Raw genomic sequence first — 25096 nt, forward strand, 5'->3', positions numbered from 1 at the left:
AGAACTAATGCTAGACAGATCTACTGCTATACTGACCTACTGCTAGACAGACCTACTGCTAGACAGACCTACTGCTAGACAGAACTAATGCTAGACTGACCTACTGCTAGACAGAACTAATGCTAGACTGACCTACTGCTAGACAGAACTAATGCTAGACTGACCTACTGCTAGACAGAACTAATGCTAGACTGACCTACTGCTAGACAGAACTAATGCTAGACTGACCTACTGCTAGACTGACCTACTGCTAGACTGAACTACTGCTAGACTGACCTACTGCTAGACTGACCTACTGCTAGACAGAACTAATGCTAGACTGACCTACTGCTAGACAGACCTACTGCTAGACAGAGCTACTGCTAGACAGAGCTACTGCTAGACTGACCTACTGCTAGACAGACCTACTGCTAGACAGAGCTACTGCTAGACTGACCTACTGCTAGACAGACCTACTGCTAGACAGAGCTACTGCTAGACAGAGCTACTGCTAGACTGACCTACTGCTAGACAGACCTACTGCTAGACAGAGCTACTGCTAGACAGACCTACTGCTAGACAGACCTACTGCTAGACAGACTTACTGCTAGACAGACTTACTGCTAGACAGACCTACTGCTAGACTGACCTACTGCTAGACAGAACTAATGCTAGACAGACCTACTGCTAGACAGACCTACTGCTAGACTGACCTACTGCTAGACAGACCTACTGCTAGACAGACTTACTGCTAGACAGACCTACTGATAGGCAGACCTAATGCTAGACAGACCTAATGCTAGACAGACTTACAGCTAGACAGAACCTACTGATAGACAGACCTACTGCTAGAGAGACTTACTGCTAGACAGTTTTACTGCTAGACAGACATACTGCTAGACAGACCTAATGATAGACAGAACTACTGGTAGACAGACCTAATGCTAGGTAGACATAATGCTTGAAAATTGAAACTCAATTGTGCATTAATTGGGGCAGCAGAACAGCAAGCTAAAATATTTTTTACATTAAAAAGTTTGTTGAAATTATCAGGAAATCCATCAAAATGTACAAAGAATCCCAGGGATCAAATTCTTATTGTCTGTCTGATAATGTTCCACAGATCTACTGCTAGACAGACCTACTGCTAGACAGACCTAATGCTAGACAGACCTACTGCTAGACAGACCTACTGCTAGACAGACTTAATGCTAGACAGACCTACTGCTAGACAGACTTAATGCTAGACAGACCTAATGCTAGACAGACCTAATGCTAGACAGACCTACTGATAGACAGACCTACTGATAGACAGACCTACTGATAGACAGACCTACTGATAGACAGACTTACTGCTAGACAGACTTACTGCTAGACAGACTTACTGCTAGACAGACTTACTGCTAGACAGACCTACTGCTAGACAGACCTAATGCTAGACAGAACTAATGCTAGACAGACCTAACGCTAGACAAAGCTACTGCTAGAGAGAGCTACTTCTAGACAGACCTACTTCTAGACAGACCTACTGCTAGACAGATCTAATGCTAGACAGACCTACATAGTCTGTCTAGCATTAGGTCTGTCTAGCAATAAATCTATCTAGCAGTAGGTCTGTCTAGCAGTAAGTCTATCTAGCAGTAGGTCTGTCTAGCAGTAAGTCTATCTAGCAGTAGGTCTATCTAGCAGTAGGTCTATCTAGCAGTAAGTCTGTCTAGCAGTAGGTCTGTCTAGCAGTAGGTCTGTTTAGCAGTAGGTCTGTTTAGCAGTAGGTCTCTCTAGCATTATGTCTCTCTAGAATTAGGTCTGTCTACCAGTAGGTCTGTCTACCAGTAAGTCTATCTAGCAGTGGGTATGTCTACCAGTAAGTCTGTCTAGCAGTAAATCGGTCTAGCATTAGGTCTGTCTAGCAGTAAGTCTATCTAGCAGTAGGTCTGTCTACCAGTAGGTCTGTCTAACATTAGGTCTGCCTAACATTAGGTCTGCCTAGCAGTAGGTTTGTCTAGCAATAAGTCTATCTAGCAGTAGGTCTGTCTACCAGTAAGTCTGTTTACCAGTAAGTCTGTCTACCAGTAAGTCTGTCTACCAGTAAGTCTGTCTAGCATTAGGTCTATCTAGCAGTAGGTCTGTCTAGCATTAGGTCTGTCTAGCATTAGGTCTGTCTAGCATTAGGTCTGTCTAGCAGTAGGTATGTCTAGCAATAAGTCTATCTAGCAGTAGGTCTGTCTACCAGTAAGTCTGCCTAGCAGTTAGTTTATCTAGCATTAGGTCTGTCTAGCAGTAAGTCTACACCAGAAATGTTATTGTTTAAAAAGATAGATAATCCCTTTATTACCCATTCCCTAGTTTTGCACAACCAACACAGTTATATAAATACACTTTTTACCTCTGTGATTACCTTGTATCTAAGCCTCTATAAACTGCCCCCTTATTTCAGTTATTTTGACAGACATCCATTTTAGCCAATCAGAGCTGGCTCACCTGAACTCTACGTGCATGAGCACAGTGTTATCTATATGACACACATGAACTAACACCCTCTAGTGGTGAAAAACTGTCAAAATGCCCTGAGCTAAGAGGCAACCTTGAAGGGCTTAGAAATTAGCATATGAACCTTTTAGGTTTAGCTTTCAACTAAGAATACCACGAGAACAAAGCAAAATTGGTGATAAAAGTAAATTGGAAATAAAAATGTAATTATATTCTCTATCTGAATCATAAAAGTTTATTTTGGTCTAGACTGTCCCTTTAACCAACTGATCTTCCATTAAAAAAATGTTAAAACTTACTATTTAAAATATCGTGTTTTGATTAGGGATGGGCGAATGTTTCGCAACATTCGAAAAACGGCACGAATTTTAACACATTCGTTCGTTCGAATCGAATTTCGAATGTTTACATAACATTCTTACATTCGATTTTCGAATATTCGGTTTCGAATTTTACGATTACATTTGAAAATATTCGAATTCGAAAAATTCGAATTTAGATTGTAATAGTATTTCTAATGCTTTTTCTTTAAATGTAATATTCGAATTATGCAATATTCGAATTCGAAAAATTCGAATTTAGATTGTAATAGTATTTCTAATGCTTTTTCTTTAAATGTAATATTCGAATTATGCAATATTCGAATTCGAAAAATTTGAATTTAGATTGTAATAGTATTTCTAATGCTTTTTCTTTAAATGTAATATTCGAATTATGCAATACGTGTATTCGAATTCGAAAAATTCGAATTTAGATTGTAATAGTATTTCTAATGCTTTTTCTTTAAATGTAATATTCGAATTATGCAATACGTATATTCGAATTCGAAAAATTCGAATTTAGATTGTAATAGTATTACTAATGCTTTTTCTTTAAATGTAATATTCGAATTATGCAATATTCGAATTAAAAAAATTCGAATTTAGATTGTAATAGTATTTCTAATGCTTTTTCTTTAAATGTAATATTCGAATTATGCAATATTCGAATTCGAAAAATTCGAATTTAGATTGTAATAGTATTTCTAATGCTTTTTCTTTAAATGTAATATTCGAATGATGCACTATTCGAATTCGAAAAATTCGAATTTAGATTGTAATAGTATTTCTAATGCTTTTTCTTTAAATGTAATATTCGAATTATGCAATACGTGTATTCGAATTCGAAAAATTCGAATTTAGATTGTAATAGTATTTCTAATGCTTTTTCTTTAAATGTAATATTCGAATTATGCAATATTCGAATTCGAAAAATTCGAATTTAGATTGTAATAGTATTTCTAATGCCTTTTCTTTAAATGTAATATTCGAATTATGCAATATTCGAATTCGAAAAATTCGAATTTAGATTGTAATAGTATTTCTAATGCTTTTTCTTTAAATGTAATATTCTAATTATGCACTATTCGAATTCGAAAAATTCGAATTTAGATTGTAATAGTATTTCTAATGCTTTTTCTTTAAATGTAATATTCTAATTATGCAATACGTGTATTCGAATTCGAAAAATTCGAATTTAGATTGTAATAGTATTTCTAATGCTTTTAAATGTAATATTCGAATTATGCAATATTCAAATTCGAAAAATTCGAATTTATATTCGAATTCGAAAAATTCGAATTTATATTCGAATTCGAAAAATTTGAATTTCGAATGTAGACATTCGATATAATTATAAACATTCGAATTCGAAAGTGACATTCGAAAACTGTAAATAACATTCGATTTTCGAATTTTTAAGAATATTCGTTCTTATCGACATTCGAATTTAGAATTCGAATTTCGGTAATAACATTCGTTCTACATAAGAAATTCGAAAATTTGCACATTCGCCCATCCCTAGTTTTGATGCAACAATGAGAAAATTAGGTTTTATATCCAGATACATATATCTTGGACAAGAGACTGTAGAGATTTAAAAAAAGCTCTTGAGGAAAACATTTTTTCAGAAAAATAAGAGTTGCTACAGAAGCGACATAGAAAACATACTATACATTTTCATAATGAAATAAGTAACGCTTACCTTTTGTCCTTTTTGTCCCTGAAAATGATAATTACAGGATATTACTCATTTATCAAAGCAATAAAAAAATCTGCATTAGAACAATGGTAATACAAGTGTTAATAAAAAAAGAATATTTTAATATTTGATGTCAATATCCAACCTTGTTTTTTGTGTGTTCTTTTAATCAGAGGACATTTGTTTCTGAATTTTTGCTTTTTTTGAGTTTGCTTGAATAGCTTTTCACACAGTTTTACTTAGTAAGGCATTTTTTTATTTAAATCTAAATTAAGCATAAAAACAGATCTAGTTAGATATTTATATCTTAACCACCTTAAAATCGTATTCCAATCAATCACAAATTGCTTTTCACAGTTTATTTTTTATTTTAGGAGCAGCTGCTAAGACTATGGAGTCACGAGTGAAGGGAATAAGTTTGGACTGGAGTGGGACTTGACTGAGCAGAGTTTCAGTACTACTGTGGCTGCAGCAAGTTATACGCCGTGGGGACATGAACCGAAATGGAGCTTATGATATATTTACCCTAAACGAATTGTTAGTCTTTTTGATAGTATTGTTGTTTTAATATTGATTAATTTTAATATATTTTAATTAACAACAACAACAGTATATTCTCACGTATAAAATAAGTATGGCTTGGAGTGGGTAGCGGAATGCAGGCATATTACAGCAGAGTTTGCTCTAATCCACGTGAGTAAGGATTTGCCAAAAAAAATATTCATTTAAAGTGATAGTAAATAGAAAATATAGATAGAGAATTAAATTTTAAACAATCAATTTGGTATCCATTGTTAAAGAGTAAGCCTAGGTGATCTCAGGAGCATGTCTTTAGCATCTGGCAGTAGTTTTCAGCAATGTTTATAGCAATGTTTTATACATTAGTACAAACACTGCTGTCATATATTTCCATAGACACGTGCATTCTCCTGAGCTCCTATCAGCCTACTTAGGTTTAGTCTTCAACAAAGGTTCCAGCAGTACCTGTCTCAGCCTGCTCCTGCGGAACCCATATCAGCCTGCCCCAGTGAACCCTGTCTCAACCTGCCCCTGAGGTACCGGTAACCAGCTAGACTCTGAGATTCTTGTCTGGGCAATCTGTTGCTCTTTGTCTTTTGCTGTACCATCTAATAAAGTTTTACACAGAACCTCTGTAATATATCCCTGTCCTCAACTATGTCTAAAAGGGCAAATAGCTCAAAGGAAGGAAGTTTCATCAGCTTCATTTAGTGCCCAGGATACAAACATGCCAGATACCTCTGAACCTCAGCCCCTAAAAACCAGAAACCATCCCTATGAGCATAACAATCCCCATACAAACCCATCAGAAAGCTTCACACACCTTTTGTACCATCTTCACACCCTTACACAGTACAACTCATTAGAGAACTCACTATCATGAGCTTTTAAAAATTATTTGTGGTCTGAGGACACTGTATATATAACTGGTGATTCCAACCTATCAGGAAGAAAAATCTTAACTAGCATTTTTAGCTGATATTTGAACTGCAAATTTATAATTGCAATGAGATATCTGGGCTTTTAAAAATATATAAACTTTGCCCAAATTTGTAAGAACTGTACATAAGGCCACTACCATCAATAATAAATCAAGTAGATGACAGTTTTCAATGTGAGGAGTGGCTCTTCCAATGGATTGGCTTAGGTTAGAAAGAGAAGCAAAAATCCCCTAAAATGGATACTAGGGGCCTTTACAGACAAATTTACAGAATAACTATAATATTTGGTGGCATTTTCATGCATAACTCTGAACAGTATACTGTTGGCAGCACCGCTAACGCCAATACAGATATTACCTTTGGGCAGTCACAAGGTCCCTCTGGTTTGGCAGGAGGTGTTTCTGGATCTTCTATCTCCTCCTCTTCGATCTCTTTAACGAACTTAAAAAATACAGAGTATTGAATAGTTTCAAAGAAAAAACAGAGAATCAAATTCCATAACTGCCAAAGGTCACTAATGGACAGACTTGATGGACCTATGGTTCTTATCTGCCGTCAAAATCTATCTTTATATGTTTCTAATATATGGCACTGAAAAAGCTATAGTGACATTGTGCTCGAACAACTGTATTTACACACAGCATAATCACATATCTTTGCATTACATTTGTCCATCAATATGGGATCTATGTTTGTGATAAACTTTAGATAACAACAAACCTGGAACCAAAAGAATTAACAAAGTGCTATAGGTGGTAAATGATCAACAGAGATGAAATACAATCTAGTTTAGTTTACACGTTTAGCCATTTATAATACCTATTTATTATAGCTTATTATAACCCAAATCTGTATTTGTCCCTACTAAGACTCATATCTTGGGTTACCTATATGGCCAAAAACATCATTCTATGGGGTAATTATTTATTATTATTTTTTTATCAATCTTATATATAAATTAAAAAACACGTAAGATCAAAGAGATAGACAAAGTAAAAAAAACAATCTGCTGTTCATTACACAAAATCCTCTACTTTTTTGTATATTTGTTATAGACCTTCATTTTTAATGTAGTCAAATTAATAAATAATAATTTTAATAATAGAGAAATAGTGATAGCAGATCCGCTTAGACATTATACTAAACATTGTCTCACTAGGTGTTCAGTGGAGCATCAGTTTTGCCAATATGACATAGTATAGTCATCTAAGACAAGTTCTATGACACAGGATGTAGACATGCACTAGAAGGAATGGTGAGTAATAATAAACAGCGTGTTTGTAGTATAAATATTGACATGCACTAGAAGGAATGGTGAGTAATAATAAACAGCGTGTTTGTAGTATAAATATTGACATGGGTATACAATGTACATTCTCTTTTATAGACATATGGTTCTACTTAGACCCAGAATACCTATGCTATGGGCACAGATTGTACAGAGGAGAAGAAGAACGTATGTATCTGTGGCAAATGTGATGTGAGCTCACCTCTGCTGGTTTTGCTTTAGCTAATTGTTCAGTCTCAGTGCAGATGGTCTCTATTAACTCCCGTACAATAAGGGTTAAATCATCAAAGGTGCTGGCAAAGAAAATGTTCTCCAGGTTACGATTCATCAGCATACTTCTGAGCTCATCCATATCTGCTGCCGCAACGCCCACTCCTATCATGCGGATGCCTGAATTAGAGAAGGCATAGAACATATTGACTGGGCTTCCAGACTCTTACGCTAGACAAACTCACATAACTAATTATTTAACATTTATAATGTTGCAATCAGTGAAGACGTAACTTCTACTGCACCCTCAGAAATGGTGACTGCTCATAAATGGAGACCGGTCAGACACGGTCTCCTGGATTATAAAAGATTGTTTCAGACATTACCAGTATGGCATCAATTAAAAAATAATATGTATTGGCTACTTCTGGTTCATATTGTTATTAATCATACTCAGGGTATAGACTTTAAAAGAATAAAAGGCACTGATAGAAATAGAACCTGCAATCCTGAGTTATGACCAGGAACTGTAAGCCAAGCATGTTAGGCCTAGGTTACAATGGATGTGCAATGACTGCATTAGCAACTGTCAGACCATTATCAATTGCAGTGTATTCCTTATTATGATAGAGGTGCAGAAGCTGGTACCAGCAGTGGGATCCTGGCACGTATCATTAACAGTGAAACATATTAATGTCTATGGCAGTTGTTGAGAAAGCATTGCCCAGGCTTTTCAAAACTACCACTATCATCCACATAAAAACATTTGAAAGATGTGTAAATTGTTCCGTTTCAGGGGCCGAATTATCATTGTGTGGCCAAACATCGATAAATGCCAACAGCAGACACTTATTATCATTGCACAAGCATTATCTAATGAAATTCTTTGCAATGCTGCCCCCTGCAGATTCGCGGCCAATCCGGCAGTTAGCAGGGGGGTGTCAATCAACCTAATCATATCCAATTGGGCTGATTGCTGTCCGTCGCCTCAGAGGTGGTGGACGAGTTAAGGAGCAGCGATCTTATGACCGCTGCTTCTTAACTCCTGTTTCCAGCAATCAGGAAACTACAGGGGTAGATTGCAGCATTCGCTGCTTGTTAAATCTACCCCTCAGTGTGAATATGCCATACGGTGCTCAAAACAGGTCCCTGCTACTTGGCCTACCTCAGTATGCTCTCATTAAAAGGTGCAGTTACTCTGTAAATAATATTAAGAAAAGAAGAAAAATGTATTTGTAGAGATACATTGTAAATGTTCCATTTGAACACTCTATTTAAATCCTAAAAGTGTAATTATGACGTCCATTTAGGAAGATAGTAGAGGAGAAGCCTCCGTTTGTGCACAGGACTTTATATCGGGCAGTTTAGCACAAGTACAAGGCTTTGTACCGACCTATAGATGGAAAACTCTTAAAAGAAAAATGTGTTTTATTATCAACTAGTTGTCTCAGCATGCTAAGGCCCTGTGGCTAAGATCTGTAGCAACCCAAGGGTTGCAGGTTCGATCCCCGGAGAGGTCCACTCAGCCTTTCAAGGTCGATAAAATGAGCAGCGCCTTGAGACCCTTACGGGTGATTAGCGGCGCTTTACAAGTACCCAATACAATACAATACATAATAACAAGAGGAGCAACAAAATATTGCCATAGCAACAACTGGTGCAAAATATCTGCTCAAACTTAAAAGGACAATAAAGCAAAAATTACGTTTTCATGATTCAGACAGGGTATCCTGTTTACTTCTAAATTGGCTTTTTTATTATAATTTATTTAACACTCTATCTTAATCATAAATGTTTAATTTTGACTTTTCTGTCCCTTTAAAATCCCAGATCCTGGCATTAGAAATTCCTCTCTGAAAATGTATTCAGGTCCATAGGGCTGGAAAATGACAAACATTAGACATGAAGATTCTGCAGTAAGCACACATACCTATTTTATTTTCCATGAGTTTAGAAGTAGAGTTGATTTGGTGACTACCTCTGATAATTATATTCTTCTGTTGTGCTGTCATTAACAATAGTTATAATAATAAATTAGTTACCTAACATATGCGCCACCCTGGCTGGCTGTAAAACGCTGTCCTGTGACTTCCCGTCAGTTATCAGCACTAGTGTGCGGGGCGACGATGGCCTCATTCCTTTGGAGGCTTGAAACATCTCCTTGATCACATGTCCTATACCTCGACCTGGCCATGGAGAGAGATGTGACAACACAGCAGGAACAATGACCTTCTTCAATGTGATTTATGGAATGTTATAATGCCAAAAGCTATAAATGCCAAGACGTCGCACATGATTTTATATCAATAAAAACTAGGCATGTGCATACGGATAATTATTTAAGATCCGATGGCGGAATAATGCTACCACTCATGGCATTCGGCTCTTTTTGCAGCTGGATTTCTTCTTGTGAACGTGCAGCACATTAAGATCTGGAATTGCATTGATCTTAGCGTGTTGAACTTTCACAAGAAGAAATTTGTCTCCGAAAAGAGCTGAATGCCACAAGCAGCCGTCTTCTTCCACATTTGGATTCTAACAAAGGACACGAATGTACATCCCTAATAAAAACATGGACTCCAAAAAAGAAAAATCAACCTCAAAGGAGGGTTTTGATAACAAATAAGGTGTGTAACTTTTCAAAATGGGTAAGAATTCTTGTTCAAATTTTATCCATATCTATAACAACGTACAACGTGGACATTTTATCAGTTATTTATTTTAGCATCTTAAAGCAACTAATTAAAAATTCAGATAGAACATATATTAAAAAACAAAACTAAACTAATAACATTCCAATTTACTGGAGGTTCTGAACCTACCTAGGTATGCTGCTCTACAAATGATTTCAAGAGAACTTAGTTCATTTCACAAGAGAAGCAAATTGAAATGCTATTTAAAATCAAAATTTAATTTTAATTATTATGTCCCTTTTAAAGGGGTCGAAAAATATTGGACCAATTTGTTTGATTTTGTAAAGTATTCTCGACTAGCAATGAGCACATCAAGTCACTAGCAGTTTCCCCAGCCTCTCCAAACGTTTTAGTTGATTTAATATGCTATGGAGGATATCATTCACTTAACCTTGTTTTTCGTCTGGAGAGGCTATTAGCATCTCATGGCTTATCTAAAGCTTTCTTCAATTTGTCCTTTGTATTTTATATTACTTTAAACTTTAGATATTGCCCTTTAAGTTTCAGTTTAAGTATATTTAATCTTTGCACTTTCTATTTTGTGTTTTATACTGAATAAAGCATGCATATGTAGGATTGTGATTTTACAAATTCTGATTGTGGTTTGAATATTTATGTGTAACTTTAACAAATTAGTATTATATTTTGTATAACAATATTAAGTAAAAATGTAATTTAAAGTAAAACTAATACAGCAGTATTAGTCAAATACTTCCTTATTTTTATGATTATTAGTAGGAAGAGCCTGTCAGCCAATGACCTTTAGTAGGAAGTAGACATGAGCACAGAAATAAATAATAAATTGTCACAAATAAATTTATTTTATTTTGTCTGATATTCATGGGGTTGTTTGTAAAGAGAAAACTGTCACTCCCAGTTTCCTATGGGGAATCTCAGATGTAGCAAAGCACAGCTGGACTGTTGCTTAAACTTATATAAAGTTAAGCAAAAGCTAAGTGCAACTGCTACAAGCCAGCAGCAACACACACAAAAGAATATTTTTTTATTTTTTAATGGGGTCAGGATTGTCAAGAACAAAAGTGAAGCTTAGAATCTCATTGGCTGAAACAGGAATCAATTAACGTATAAGGAAGTTGATAACTTGTTTTCTATATTCTATATTTTAACTTTTTGAAGTCTTTTCCACCCATAGAGTAGGAAGTGCACAACGAATACTGCTGTTAGTTTTAATTTACATTTTATCTTCACACAGGTTTAAGGAAAAACTTGTGCACATGCTGACATGCTGTTCTTTCATAAAGATCCCTTTGACTACATATCAGGCTGGCAAAACCGACTGGGTACAAGTGACCTAATGAGTAATTGCTATAACACTGATATGTTGTGAAACTTATATGACCATTTGTTTGAAACATGCAATAAAGGAGTGTGTGAGTTAGAGCCATTAATAAACATTTACTGTCATTTAACACAACATCTACAGCATGGCAATATGGGTGTAAAGCAGTGATTATACCTGTCTTGGTGTTGCCGCCATAATAGTGCATCGATCTAATGGCTTTCAGCGCAGAGTTTCTATCCTTGTGCTCATTAAGGTGGAATTCAGTCCTAGGCTCCTCGCTATACTGAGCAATGGCAATCTAGAAAAAAATGTTACATTAATCTGTTGGTTTTTGTTCCTTTTTCTTGAAAGAATGTGAAGCAAAAGCTGTTTGAATTTATACTGAAGAAAATACAACAGTGTCAGGTGTGCGTTTGCAGCTAATACTCATTGAATGGTAAATAGGTAAATACTTCCTGTTAAATCTCAGCAAATCAGCCAGTAAACATTAGTAGTAGGATGTATACAGTTTTAATTTAAACAGGTTTTGCTCAGGAGTGTGCACATTCCTGGTGCACTTTATGGCAGCAGTTTTGCAAGAATGTTTTTAAGAATGCTATACATTTTGCAAACACTAAAAACAAATCTAAGCTTTCTTAGATTCTAACTCACCTGTGTTCCTTGGGGTCCAATTTTGGGAAAATATGAAACAATTCTGTAGAGGAAATCTTTAACCTTCAGAAAGTTGCTTGGCCCAATGCTGGAGGATTCGTCCACAAGAAATACAAGGTCTGCTTTAGTCGTTGCACAAACTAGAGGGTTAAAAAGATTAAAAAACTATTAATAGCCATTTAATAGGCAAAATATAATGCAAAGATATATCTGTAATGTTACTGGCACATTGTGTAACAGTGCTCTATGGGGAGTGAAAACAATTTGCCCTATAGGAACACTCTAAATACAATCTGATTATAATTACATTATCATTAAAGAGATATGGAAGTCGAAATGCGTTTCCTGATTGAGATAGAGGGTAATTAAAATAAAAGAAAAACATTTTCAATTCACTTCTGTTTCTAGATTTACCTTTTTTTTTTGTCTCGTTCTGCTCTGTTGATATTTAGCTCTTTTTCATGAGATCATACTGAGATATGCTCAGGATTGTGCATGTGTCTATCTATGTACTATGATTAGGGATGGATGAATGTGCTGAAACTGCAATTCGTTTGGAAGAAAGAATAGTACTGTGGACATTTGTTTTATACAATCCAATGTCGATAAAAACAATATCTATAACAATTTGTTTTTAGAATGTTACGTTTGTTTTCAAATGTTCATAATTAGATTGAATATTCACATTCGATTTAACAAATACTATTTAGAAGTTCAGTAGTTCATGTGGTGGAGAATTTAGTAAATTGATACATAATAGAAACAAATATATGGATTCAAATTTTTCTATTTCAAATATTGCATAATTTGAATATTACATTAGAAATACTATTACAAATATATTGATTCAAATTTGAATATTGTATAATTTAAATTGAATTATTACAAACATTTGAATCAAATATTACATTTAAAGAATGCATTAGAAATCCTATTATTTTAAACAAATGTTAGAGCTTTGTACAAATGTGTTAAAATGAATTGATAGTAGTCAGGGAGATAAGGGTAGAGTACAAACACCCCAATCCCTCCTAAGGAGAAACAATATGCCTATAGGGGGCAGTGCCTAGTGCATGGAGTTTAGTAATGAAAATGAAAAAAGAGGTAAGAAGCACTATTTGGTCACACTTAGAAACCATAAGGGGGGAATGTATTAGGTCCCATAATATGAGAGTTAAAAGTTAAAGGGACAGTCTAGTCCAAAATAAACTTTCATGATTCAGATAGAGTTTGGAATTTTAAACAATTTTCCAATTTACTTTTATCACCAATTTTGCTTTGTTTTCTTAGTAGTCTTAGTTGAAAGCTAAACCTAGGAGGTTCATATACAGGTATACCTCACTTTACAGCGCTTCACTTTACAGCGATTCACTAATACAGCGCTTTGTGGAGCTGAAGTTCAACCTCCAAGGATTTTGAAATAGTGCTGTAATCATCATGAGATTTCGAGAAAAGTGACTGGCACCATTTTGTTATGCACAGTTCACTCTGTTTACAGCATTTCAGTGCAATCTGTGTCTCAGTGTTATAGACTGGCAAATTTTACTATAGTCAATGTCACTATTTTACAGGTACAGTATTTATTGAATACTGTACTGTGCTAGTATTAAACTAAACTTAGTGCTATTGCACACTTAATATATATAAGTTCAAACATGTTTTCAAGTTTTTAAATACACTGGCAATTGAAAAGAAAGCTAAAACCGCAGTTTCACTTTAAGGCGGTTTTCACTTTACAGCGGGGCTCCGGTCCCTAACACGCTGTATGAGCGGGGTATACCTGTACTAATTTCTAAGCCCTTGAAGGCCACCTCTTCTCTCAGGGCATTTTGACAGTTTTTCACCACTAGAGGGTGTTAGTTTATGTGTGTCATATAGTTAACACTGTGCTCATGCACGTGGAGTTCCAGGGAACCAGATCTGATTGGCTAAAATGGATGTCTGTCAAAAGAACTGAAATAAGAGGGCAGTTTGCAGAGGCTTAGATAAAAGGTAATCACAGAGGTAAAAAGTATATTAATATAACTGTGTTGGTTATGCAAAACTGGGGAATGGGCAATAAAGGGATTATCTATCTTTTTAAACCATTTTAATATTACATTCGGTTAAAATGTAATATTAAAACTTAACTTTTACTAATTCTCGATTAAAAGTGAAGACACACACATTAAAATAAGTTAAAAAACGTATACACATATCTGCTCCCTGTGTGGTTTAGTATTACATGTATGTACCATAAGAAAACCGGATTGGCACAGTATCTTTAATAAGCATATAGAGGATAGTTAATCCATTGACTTAGTGTGCTATGACCAAAAAGGTCCCTATATTATGTACAGGCCAACGGGCTTAAACTATACTTTAGCACTCCTATGTGTTTATTGGAGTATACTAGTAAACACCATGCTTAAACTACTTTAAAGTTGATTTTCCACAAACAGATTAGAAACCGGTACCATGTGATATGACATTACCTATAAGAGAACCGGATACTCCGGTCCACCTCCAACCAGTATACATGCTGAGAGAGACGAGCCCTCATCCTAGAACCAATCAGAGTAATCACGAGGGGTAATGTTTACATCAATTTCTTAAACAGATACCACAATTCTGTTTCTCATGATTATTATCCAATGTGCCCCTTCATATCCGCACACGCAAATATAACTGTCCATTCACATCGATAATGTCTCACTTGTCAATGTCAAAGTTTCAAATTCAAAGGATTCACTTCAATTTTATATTCAAAAAATCAACTGATTCACCTTGTATAGAAATTGATTGGAGGTGGACCGGACTACTCCCACAAAGCTATCGAATCAGAATTCCAATATCCATGACCGGGCGTCACTAATCCAATGACGCTTGACATATACTGATCCTAATTGGCTGCCTGCCATATAAAGGAAGCACAACTGGGGACGGCCGATGCCTTTGAAAAAGCAGTGGCAAAACACGCGTCAGGCGTTCGCACTGCTCCCGGTTGTGGTTGTTAATATAGCTCCTATTTAACTACCCGTTGTAATATTATATTACACTGTACCGGATTTTAAATTGTTTGTGGAAAACCATATTCAAAGGGACAGTCAAGCCCAAAAAAAACTTTCATGATTCAAATAGGGCATGTAATTTTAAACAAATTTCCAGTTTATTTTTAGCACCAATTTTGCTTTGTCCTCTTGGTATCCTTAGTTGAAAGCTTAACCTTGGAGGTTCATATGCTAATTTCTTAGACCTTGAAGGCCGCCTCTGCATTTGACAGTTTTTCACCACTAGAGGGCGTTAGTTCATGTGTTTCATATAGATAACATTGAGCTCATGCACGTGACTTTACAGAGGAGTGAGCACTGATTGGCTAAAATGCAAGTCTGTCAAATGAACTGAAATAAGGGGGCTGTCTGCAGAGGCTTAGATACAAGGTAATTACAGAGGTAAAACGCGTATTATTATAACTGTGTTGGATATGCAAAACTAAGGAATAGGTAATTAGGGATTACCTATCTTTAAAAACAACAAAAAATCTGGTGTTGACTGTCCCTGTGAAGTAGTTTAAGCATGGAGATAAGTAATATGCTCCAATAAACACATAGGAGTGCCATAATAGTATAGTCTAAGGCCGTTGGGCTGTGCATGAGATAGGGACGTTTTTGGTCATAGCATAGTTAATGGATTAACTACCATTTACATGTTTATTAAAGAAACTGTGTCAATCCGGTTCTCTTATAGGTAATGTCATATTACATGGTACCGGATACCTGTGCAAAAAAAGTAGTGCTAGTGTGTAATAGAGCATCTGTTTTTGCTAATGCTTTTATTTTATCGCTCAAGCAATAGTCTAGGATGTGCTAACGTGTGCATATGGGGCAGGTGCACTAAATACCTCACATAATAGAGGATGTGCTAATGTCTGCATATGGGGCAGGTGCACTAAATACCTCACATAATAGAGGATGTGCTAACGTCTGCATATGGGGCAGGTGCACTAAATACCTCACATAATAAAGGATGTGCTAGCGTCTGCATATGGGGCGGGTGCACTAAATACCTCACATAATAGAGGATGTGCTAATGTCTGCATATGGGGCGGGTGCACTAAATACCTCACATAATAGAGGATGTGCTAATGTCTGCATATGGGGCAGGTGCACTAAATACCTCACATAATAGAGGATGTGCTAACGTCTGCATATAGGGCAGGTGCACTAAATACCTCACATAATAGAGGATGTGCTAATGTCTGCATATGGGGCAGGTGCACTAAATACCTCACATAATAGAGGATGTGCTAACGTCTGCATATAGGGCAGGTGCACTAAATACCTCACATAATAGAGGATGTGCTAATGTCTGCATATGGGGCAGGTGCACTAAATACCTCACATAATAGAGGATGTGCTAACGTCTGCATATGGGGCAGGTGCACTAAATACCTCACATAATAGAGGATGTGCTAGCGTCTGCATATGGGGCGGGTGCACTAAATACCTCACATAATAGAGGATGTGCTAACGTCTGCATATGGGGCGGGTGCACTAAATACCTCACATAATAGAGGATGTGCTAACGTCTGCATATGGGGCAGGTGCACTAAATACCTCACATAATAGAGGATGTGCTAATGTCTGCATATGGGGCGGGTGCACTAAATACCTCACATAATAGAGGATGTGCTAACGTCTGCATATGGGGCGGGTGCACTAAATACCTCACATAATAGAGGATGTGCTAACGTCTGCATATGGGGCAGGTGCACTAAATACCTCACATAATAGAGGATGTGCTAACGTCTGCATATAGGGCAGGTGCACTAAATACCTCACATAATAGAGGATGTACTAGCGTCTGCATATGGGGCGGGTGCACTAAATACCTCACATAATAGAGGATGTGCTAACGTCTGCATATGGGGCAGGTGCACTAAATACCTCACATAATAGAGGATGTGCTAACGTCTGCATATGGGGCAGGTGCACTAAATACCTCACATAATAGAGGATGTGCTAACGTCTGCATATGGGGCAGGTGCACTAAATGCCTCACATATTAGAGGATGTGCTAACGTCTGCATATGGGGCAGGTGCACTAAATACCTCACATATTAGAGGATGTGCTAATGTCTGCATATGGGACGGGTGCACTAAATACCTCACATAATAGAGGATGTGCTAATGTCTGCATATGGGGCGGGTGCACTAAATACCTCACATAATAGAGGATGTGCTAATGTCTGCATATGGGGCAGGTGCACTAAATACCTCACATAATAGAGGATGTGCTAGCGTCTGCATATGGGACGGGTGCACTAAATACCTCACATATTAGAGGATGTGCTAACGTCTGCATATGGGGCGGGTGCACTAAATACCTCACATAATAGAGGATGTGCTAACGTCTGCATATGGGGCAGGTGCACTAAATACCTCACATAATAGAGGATGTGCTAACGTCTGCATATGGGGCGGGTGCACTAAATACCTCACATAATAGAGGATGTGCTAGCGTCTGCATATGGGGCGGGTGCACTAAATACCTCACATAATAGAGGATGTGCTAGCGTCTGCATATGGGGCAGGTGCACTAAATACCTCACATAATAGAGAATGTGCTAACGTCTGCATATGGGGCAGGTGCACTAAATACCTCACATATTAGAGGATGTGCTAACGTCTGCATATGGGGCAGGTGAACTAAATACCTCACATATTAGAGGATGTGCTAACGTCTGCATATGGGGCAGGTGCACTAAATACCTCACATAATAGAGGATGTGCTAACGTCTGCATATGGGGCAGGTGCACTAAATACCTCACATAATAGAGGATGTGCTAATGTCTGCATATGGGGCGGGTGCACTAAATACCTCACATAATAGAGGATGTGCTAACGTCTGCATATGGGGCAGGTGCACTAAATACCTCACATAATAGAGGATGTGCTAACGTCTGCATATGGGGCGGGTGCACTAAATACCTCACATAATAGAGGATGTGCTAATGTCTGCATATGGGGCAGGTGCACTAAATACCTCACATATTAGAGGATGTGCTAACGTCTGCATATGGGGCAGGTGCACTAAATACCTCACATATTAGAGGATGTGCTAACGTCTGCATATGGGGCAGGTGCACTAAATACCTCACATAATAGAGGATGTGCTAACGTCTGCATATGGGGCAGGTGCACTAAATACCTCACATATTAGAGGATGTGCTAACGTCTGCATATGGGGCAGGTGAACTAAATACCTCACATAATAGAGGATGTGCTAACGTCTGCATATGGGGCAGGTGCACTAAATACCTCACATAATAGAGGATGTGCTAACGTCTGCATATGGGGCGGGTGCACTAAATACCTCACATAATAGAGGATGTGCTAACGTCTGCATATGGGGCAGGTGCACTAAATACCTCACATAATAGAGGATGTGCTAACGTCTGCATATGGGGCGGGTGCACTAAATACCTCACATAATAGAGGATGTGCTAATGTCTGCATATGGGGCGGGTGCACTAAATACCTCACATAATAGAGGATGTGCTTATGTCTGCATAGGGGGCGGGTGCACTAAATACCTCACATAATAGAGGATGTGCTAACGTCTGCATATGGGGCGGGTGCACTAAATACCTCACATATTAGAGGATGTGCTAATGTCTGCATATGGGGCGGGTGCACTAAATACCTCACATAATAGAGGATGTGCTAAGGTCTGCATATGGGGCGGGTGCACTAAATACCTCACATAATAGAGGATGTGCTAGCGTTTGCATATGGGGCGGGTGCACTAAATACCTCACATAATAGAGGATGTTCTAACGTCTGCATATGGGGCAGGAGCACTAAATACCTCACATAATAGAGGATGTGCTAACGTCTGCATATGGGGCAGGTGCACTAAATACCTCACATAATAGAGGATGTGCTAACGTCTGCATATGGGGCGGGTGCACTAAATACCTCACATAATAGAGGATGTGCTAACGTCTGCATATGGGGCAGGTGCACTAAATACCTCACATAATAGAGGATGTGCTAACGTCTGCATATGGGGCAGGTGCACTAAATACCTCACATATTAGAGGATGTGCTAATGTCTGCATATGGGGCGGGTGCACTAAATACCTCACATAATAGAGGATGTGCTAACGTCTGGATATGGGGCAGGAGCACTAAATACCTCACATAATAGAGGATGTGCTAACGTCTGCATATGGGGCAGGTGCACTAAATACCTCACATAATAGAGGATGTGCTAACGTCTGCATATGGGGCAGGTGCACTAAATACCTCACATAATAGAGGATGTGCTAACGTCTGCATATGGGGCAGGTGCACTAAATACCTCACATAATAGAGGATGTGCTAACGTCTGCATATGGGGCAGGTGCACTAAATACCTCACATAATAGAGGATGTGCTAACGTCTGCATATGGGGCGGGTGCACTAAATACCTCACATAATAGAGGATGTGCTAGCGTCTGCATATGGGGCGGGTGCACTAAATACCTCACATAATAGAGGATGTGCTAACGTCTGCATATGGGGCAGGTGCACTAAATACCTCACATATTAGAGGATGTGCTAACGTCTGCATATGGGGCGGGTGCACTAAATACCTCACATAATAGAGGATGTGCTAACGTCTGCATATGGGGCAGGTGCACTAAATACCTCACATAATAGAGGATGTGCTAACGTCTGCATATGGGGCAGGTGCACTAAATACCTCACATAATAGAGGATGTGCTAGCGTCTGCATATGGGGCGGGTGCACTAAATACCTCACATAATAGAGGATGTGCTAACGTCTGCATATGGGGCGGGTGCACTAAATACCTCACATAATAGAGGATGTGCTAGCGTCTGCATATGGGGCGGGTGCACTAAATACCTCACATAATAGAGGATGTGCTAGCGTCTGCATATGGGGCGGGTGCACTAAATACCTCACATAATAGAGGATGTGCTAACGTCTGCATATGGGGCGGGGTGCACTAAATACCTCACATAATAGAGGATGTGCTAACGTCTGCATATGGGGCGGGTGCACTAAATACCTCACATAATAGAGGATGTGCTAACGTCTGCATATGGGGCGGGTGCACTAAATACCTCACATAATAGAGGATGTGCTAACGTCTGCATATGGGGCAGGTGCACTAAATACCTCACATTATAGAGGATGTGCTAACGTCTGCATATGGGGCGGGTGCACTAAATACCTCACATAATAGAGGATGTGCTAACGTCTGCATATGGGGCAGGTGCACTAAATACCTCACATAATAGAGGATGTGCTAACGTCTGCATATGGGGCGGGTGCACTAAATACCTCACATAATAGAGGATGTGCTAATGTGTGCATATGGGGCAGGTGCACTAAATACCTCACATAATAGAGGATGTGCTAACGTCTGCATATGGGGCAGGTGCACTAAATACCTCACGTAATAGAGGATGTGCTAGCGTCTGCATATGGGGCGGGTGCACTAAATACCTCACATATTAGAGGATGTGCTAACGTCTGCATATGGGGCAGGAGCACTAAATACCTCACATAATAGAGGATGTGCTAACGTCTACATATGGGGCAGGTGCACTAAATACCTCACATAATAGAGGATGTGCTAAGGTCTGCATATGGGGCGGGTGCACTAAATACCTCACATATTAGAGGATGTGCTAACGTCTGCATATGGGGCAGGTGCACTAAATACCTCACATATTAGAGGATGTGCTAACGTCTGCATATGGGGCAGGTGCACTAAATACCTCACATAATAGAGGGATGTGCTAAGGTCTGCATATGGGGCGGGTGCACTAAATACCTCACATATTAGAGGATGTGCTAACGTCTGCATATGGGGCAGGTGCACTAAATACCTCACATATTAGAGGATGCGCTAACGTCTGCATATGGGGCAGGTGCACTAAATACCTCACATAATAGAGGATGTGCTAACGTCTGCATATGGGGGGGCAGGGTGCCACGAAATACCTGCGACATAATTGAGGATGTGCTGAACGTCTGCCATATTGGGGCAGGTGAACTAAATACCTCACCATAGAGGATGTGCGAAGCGTCTGCATAGGGCGGGTGCACTAAATTCCTCACAGTTAGGAGTGCTAACTCTGCATATGGGGCAGGTGCACTAAATACCTCACATAATAGAGGATGTGCTAATGTCTGCATATGGGGCGGGTGCACTAAATACCTCACATAATAGAGGATGTGCTAATGTCTGCATATGGGGCGGGTGCACTAAATACCTCACATAATAGAGGATGTGCTAACGTCTGCATATGGGGCAGGTGCACTAAATACCTCACATAATAGAGGATGTGCTAACGTCTGCATATGGGGCGGGTGCACTAAATACCTCACATAATAGAGGATGTGCTAACGTCTGCATATGGGGCGGGTGCACTAAATACCTCACATAATAGAGGATGTGCTAACGTCTGCATATGGGGCAGGTGCACTAAATACCTCACATAATAGAGGATGTGCTAACGTCTGCATATGGGGCAGGTGCACTAAATACCTCACATAATAGAGGATGTGCTAACGTCTGCATATGGGGCAGGTGCACTAAATACCTCACATAATAGAGGATGTGCTAGCGTCTGCATATGGGGCAGGTGCACTAAATACCTCATATAATAGAGGATGTGCTAACGTCTGCATATGGGGCAGGTGCACTAAATACCTCACATAATAGAGGATGTGCTAATGTCTGCATATGGGGCAGGTGCACTAAATACCTCACATAATAGAGGATGTGCTAATGTCTGCATATGGGGCAGGTGCACTAAATACCTCACATAATAGAGGATGTGCTAATGTCTGCATATGGGGCAGGTGCACTAAATACCTCACATATTAGAGGATGTGCTAACGTCTGCATATGGGGCAGGTGCACTAAATACCTCACATAATAGAGGATGTGCTAGCGTCTGCATATGGGGCGGGTGCACTAAATACCTCACATATTAGAGGATGTGCTAACGTCTGCATATGGGGCAGGTGCACTAAATACCTCACATAATAGAGGATGTGCTAGCGTCTGCATATGGGGCGGGTGCACTAAATACCTCACATAATAGAGGATGTGCTAACGTCTGCATATGGGGCGGGTGCACTAAATACCTCACATATTAGAGGATGTGCTAACGTCTGCATATGGGGCGGGTGCACTAAATACCTCACATAATAGAGGATGTGCTAACATCTGCATATGGGGCAGGTGCACTAAATACCTCACATAATAGACGATGTGCTAACGTCTGCATATGGGGCAGGTGCACTAAATACCTCACATATTAGAGGATGTGCTAACGTCTGCATATGGGGCAGGTGCACTAAATACCTCACATAATAGAGGATGTGCTAACGTCTGCATATGGGGCGGGTGCACTAAATACCTCACATAATAGAGGATGTGCTAACGTCTGCATATAGGGCAGGTGCACTAAATACCTCACATAATAGAGGATGTGCTAACGTCTGCATATGGGGCAGGTGCACTAAATACCTCACATATTAGAGGATGTGCTAGCGTCTGCATATGGGGCAGGTGCACTAAATACCTCACATAATAGAGGATGTGCTAACGTCTGCATATGGGGCAGGTGCACTAAATACCTCACATATTAGAGGATGTACTAGCGTCTGCATATGGGGCAGGTGCACTAAATACCTCACATAATAGAGGATGTGCTAACGTCTGCATATGGGGCGGGTGCACTAAATACCTCACATAATAGAGAATGTGCTAACGTGTGCATATGGGGCAGGTGCACTAAATACCTCACATAATAGAGGATGTGCTAATGTCTGCATATGGGGCAGGTGCACTAAATACCTCACATAATAGAGGATGTGCTAATGTCTGCATATGGGGCGGGTGCACTAAATACCTCACATAATAGAGGATGTGCTAACGTCTGCATATAGGGCAGGTGCACTAAATACCTCACATAATAGAGGATGTGCTAACGTCTGCATATGGGGCAGGTGCACTAAATACCTCACATATTAGAGGATGTGCTAGCGTCTGCATATGGGGCAGGTGCACTAAATACCTCACATAATAGAGGATGTGCTAACGTCTGCATATGGGGCAGGTGCACTAAATACCTCACATATTAGAGGATGTACTAGCGTCTGCATGTGGGGCAGGTGCACTAAATACCTCACATAATAGAGGATGTGCTAACGTCTGCATATGGGGCGGGTGCACTAAATACCTCACATATTAGAGGATGTGCTAACGTCTGCATATGGGGCGGGTGAACTAAATACCTCACATAATAGAGGATGTGCTAGCGTCTGCATATGGGGCGGGTGCACTAAATACCTCACATAATAGAGGATGTGCTAACGTCTGCATATGGGGCGGGTGCACTAAATAGCTCACATAATAGAGGATGTGCTAACGTCTGCATATGGGGCGGGTGCACTAAATACCTCACATAATAGAGGATGTGCTAAGGTCTGCATATGGGGCGGGTGCACTAAATACCTCACATAATAGAGGATGTGCTAACGTCTGCATATGGGGCGGGTGCACTAAATACCTCACATATTAGAGGATGTGCTAATGTCTGCATATGGGGCAGGTGCACTAAATACCTCACATATTAGAGGATGTGCTAGCGTCTGCATATGGGGCAGGTGCACTAAATACCTCACATATTAGAGGATGTGCTAGCGTCTGCATATGGGGCAGGAGCAATAAATACCTCACATAATAGAGGATGTGCTAGCGTCTGCATATGGGGCAGGAGCAATAAATACCTCACATAATAGAGGATGTGCTAACGTCTGCATATGGGGCGGGTGCACTAAATACCTCACATAATAGAGGATGTGCTAGCGTCTGCATATGGGGCAGGATCAATAAATACCTCACATAATAGAGGATGTGCTAATGTCTGCATATGGGGCGGGTGCACTAAATACCTCACATAATAGAGGATGTGCTAACGTCTGCATATGGGGCGGGTGCACTAAATACCTCACATATTAGAGGATGTGCTAACGTCTGCATATGGGGCAGGTGCACTAAATACCTCACATAATAGAGGATGTGCTAGCGTCTGCATATGGGGCAGGAGCAATAAATACCTCACATAATAGAGGATGTGCTAACGTCTGCATATGGGGCGGGTGCACTAAATACCTCACATAATAGAGGATGTGCTAGCGTCTGCATATGGGGCAGGAGCAATAAATACCTCACATAATAGAGGATGTGCTAGCGTCTGCATATGGGGCAGGTGCACTAAATACCTCACATAATAGAGGATGTGCTAGCGTCTGCATATGGGGCGGGTGCACTAAATACCTCACATAATAGAGGATGTGCTAGCGTCTGCATATGGGGCGGGTGCACTAAATACCTCACATAATAGAGGATGTGCTAACGTCTGCATATGGGGCAGGTGCACTAAATACCTCACATAATAGAGGATGTGCTAACGTCTGCATATGGGGCGGGTGCACTAAATACCTCACATAATAGAGGATGTGCTAACGTCTGCATATGGGGCAGGTGCACTAAATACCTCACATAATAGAGGATGTGCTAACGTCTGCATATGGGGCAGGTGCACTAAATACCTCACATATTAGAGGATGTGCTAGCGTCTGCATATGGGGCAGGTGCACTAAATACCTCACATAATAGAGGATGTGCTAACGTCTGCATATGGGGCAGGTGCACTAAATACCTCACATAATAGAGGATGTGCTAACGTCTGCATATGGGGCAGGTGCACTAAATACCTCACATAATAGAGGATGTGCTAAGGTCTGCATATGGGGCAGGTGCACTAAATACCTCACATATTAGAGGATGTGCTAGCGTCTGCATATGGGGCAGGTGCACTAAATACCTCACATAATAGAGGATGTGCTAAGGTCTGCATATGGGGCAGGTGCACTAAATACCTCACATATTAGAGGATGTGCTAACGTCTGCATATGGGGCAGGT

General features: G+C 39.4%; 1 protein-coding gene across 1 annotated transcript in view; it reads right to left on the reverse strand.

Moving 5' to 3' along the window:
- The window catches only part of LOC128664316 (collagen alpha-1(VII) chain-like), a 913939-nt gene that overhangs the window by 669603 nt on the left and 219240 nt on the right, over positions 1–25096 (reverse strand). Inside the window, exons 23-28 of the mRNA XM_053719156.1 lie at positions 12094–12233; positions 11617–11740; positions 9489–9632; positions 7439–7626; positions 6306–6389; positions 4492–4509 (exon numbers count right to left, since the gene is read on the reverse strand). Of these exons, the coding sequence (XP_053575131.1) occupies positions 4492–4509; positions 6306–6389; positions 7439–7626; positions 9489–9632; positions 11617–11740; positions 12094–12233 (698 nt within the window). The remainder of the gene's footprint in view (positions 1–4491; positions 4510–6305; positions 6390–7438; positions 7627–9488; positions 9633–11616; positions 11741–12093; positions 12234–25096) is intronic.

This window comes from Bombina bombina, chromosome 6 (genome assembly GCF_027579735.1).
Source record: "Bombina bombina isolate aBomBom1 chromosome 6, aBomBom1.pri, whole genome shotgun sequence".
NCBI classification, from domain to species: Eukaryota; Metazoa; Chordata; class Amphibia; order Anura; family Bombinatoridae; genus Bombina; species Bombina bombina.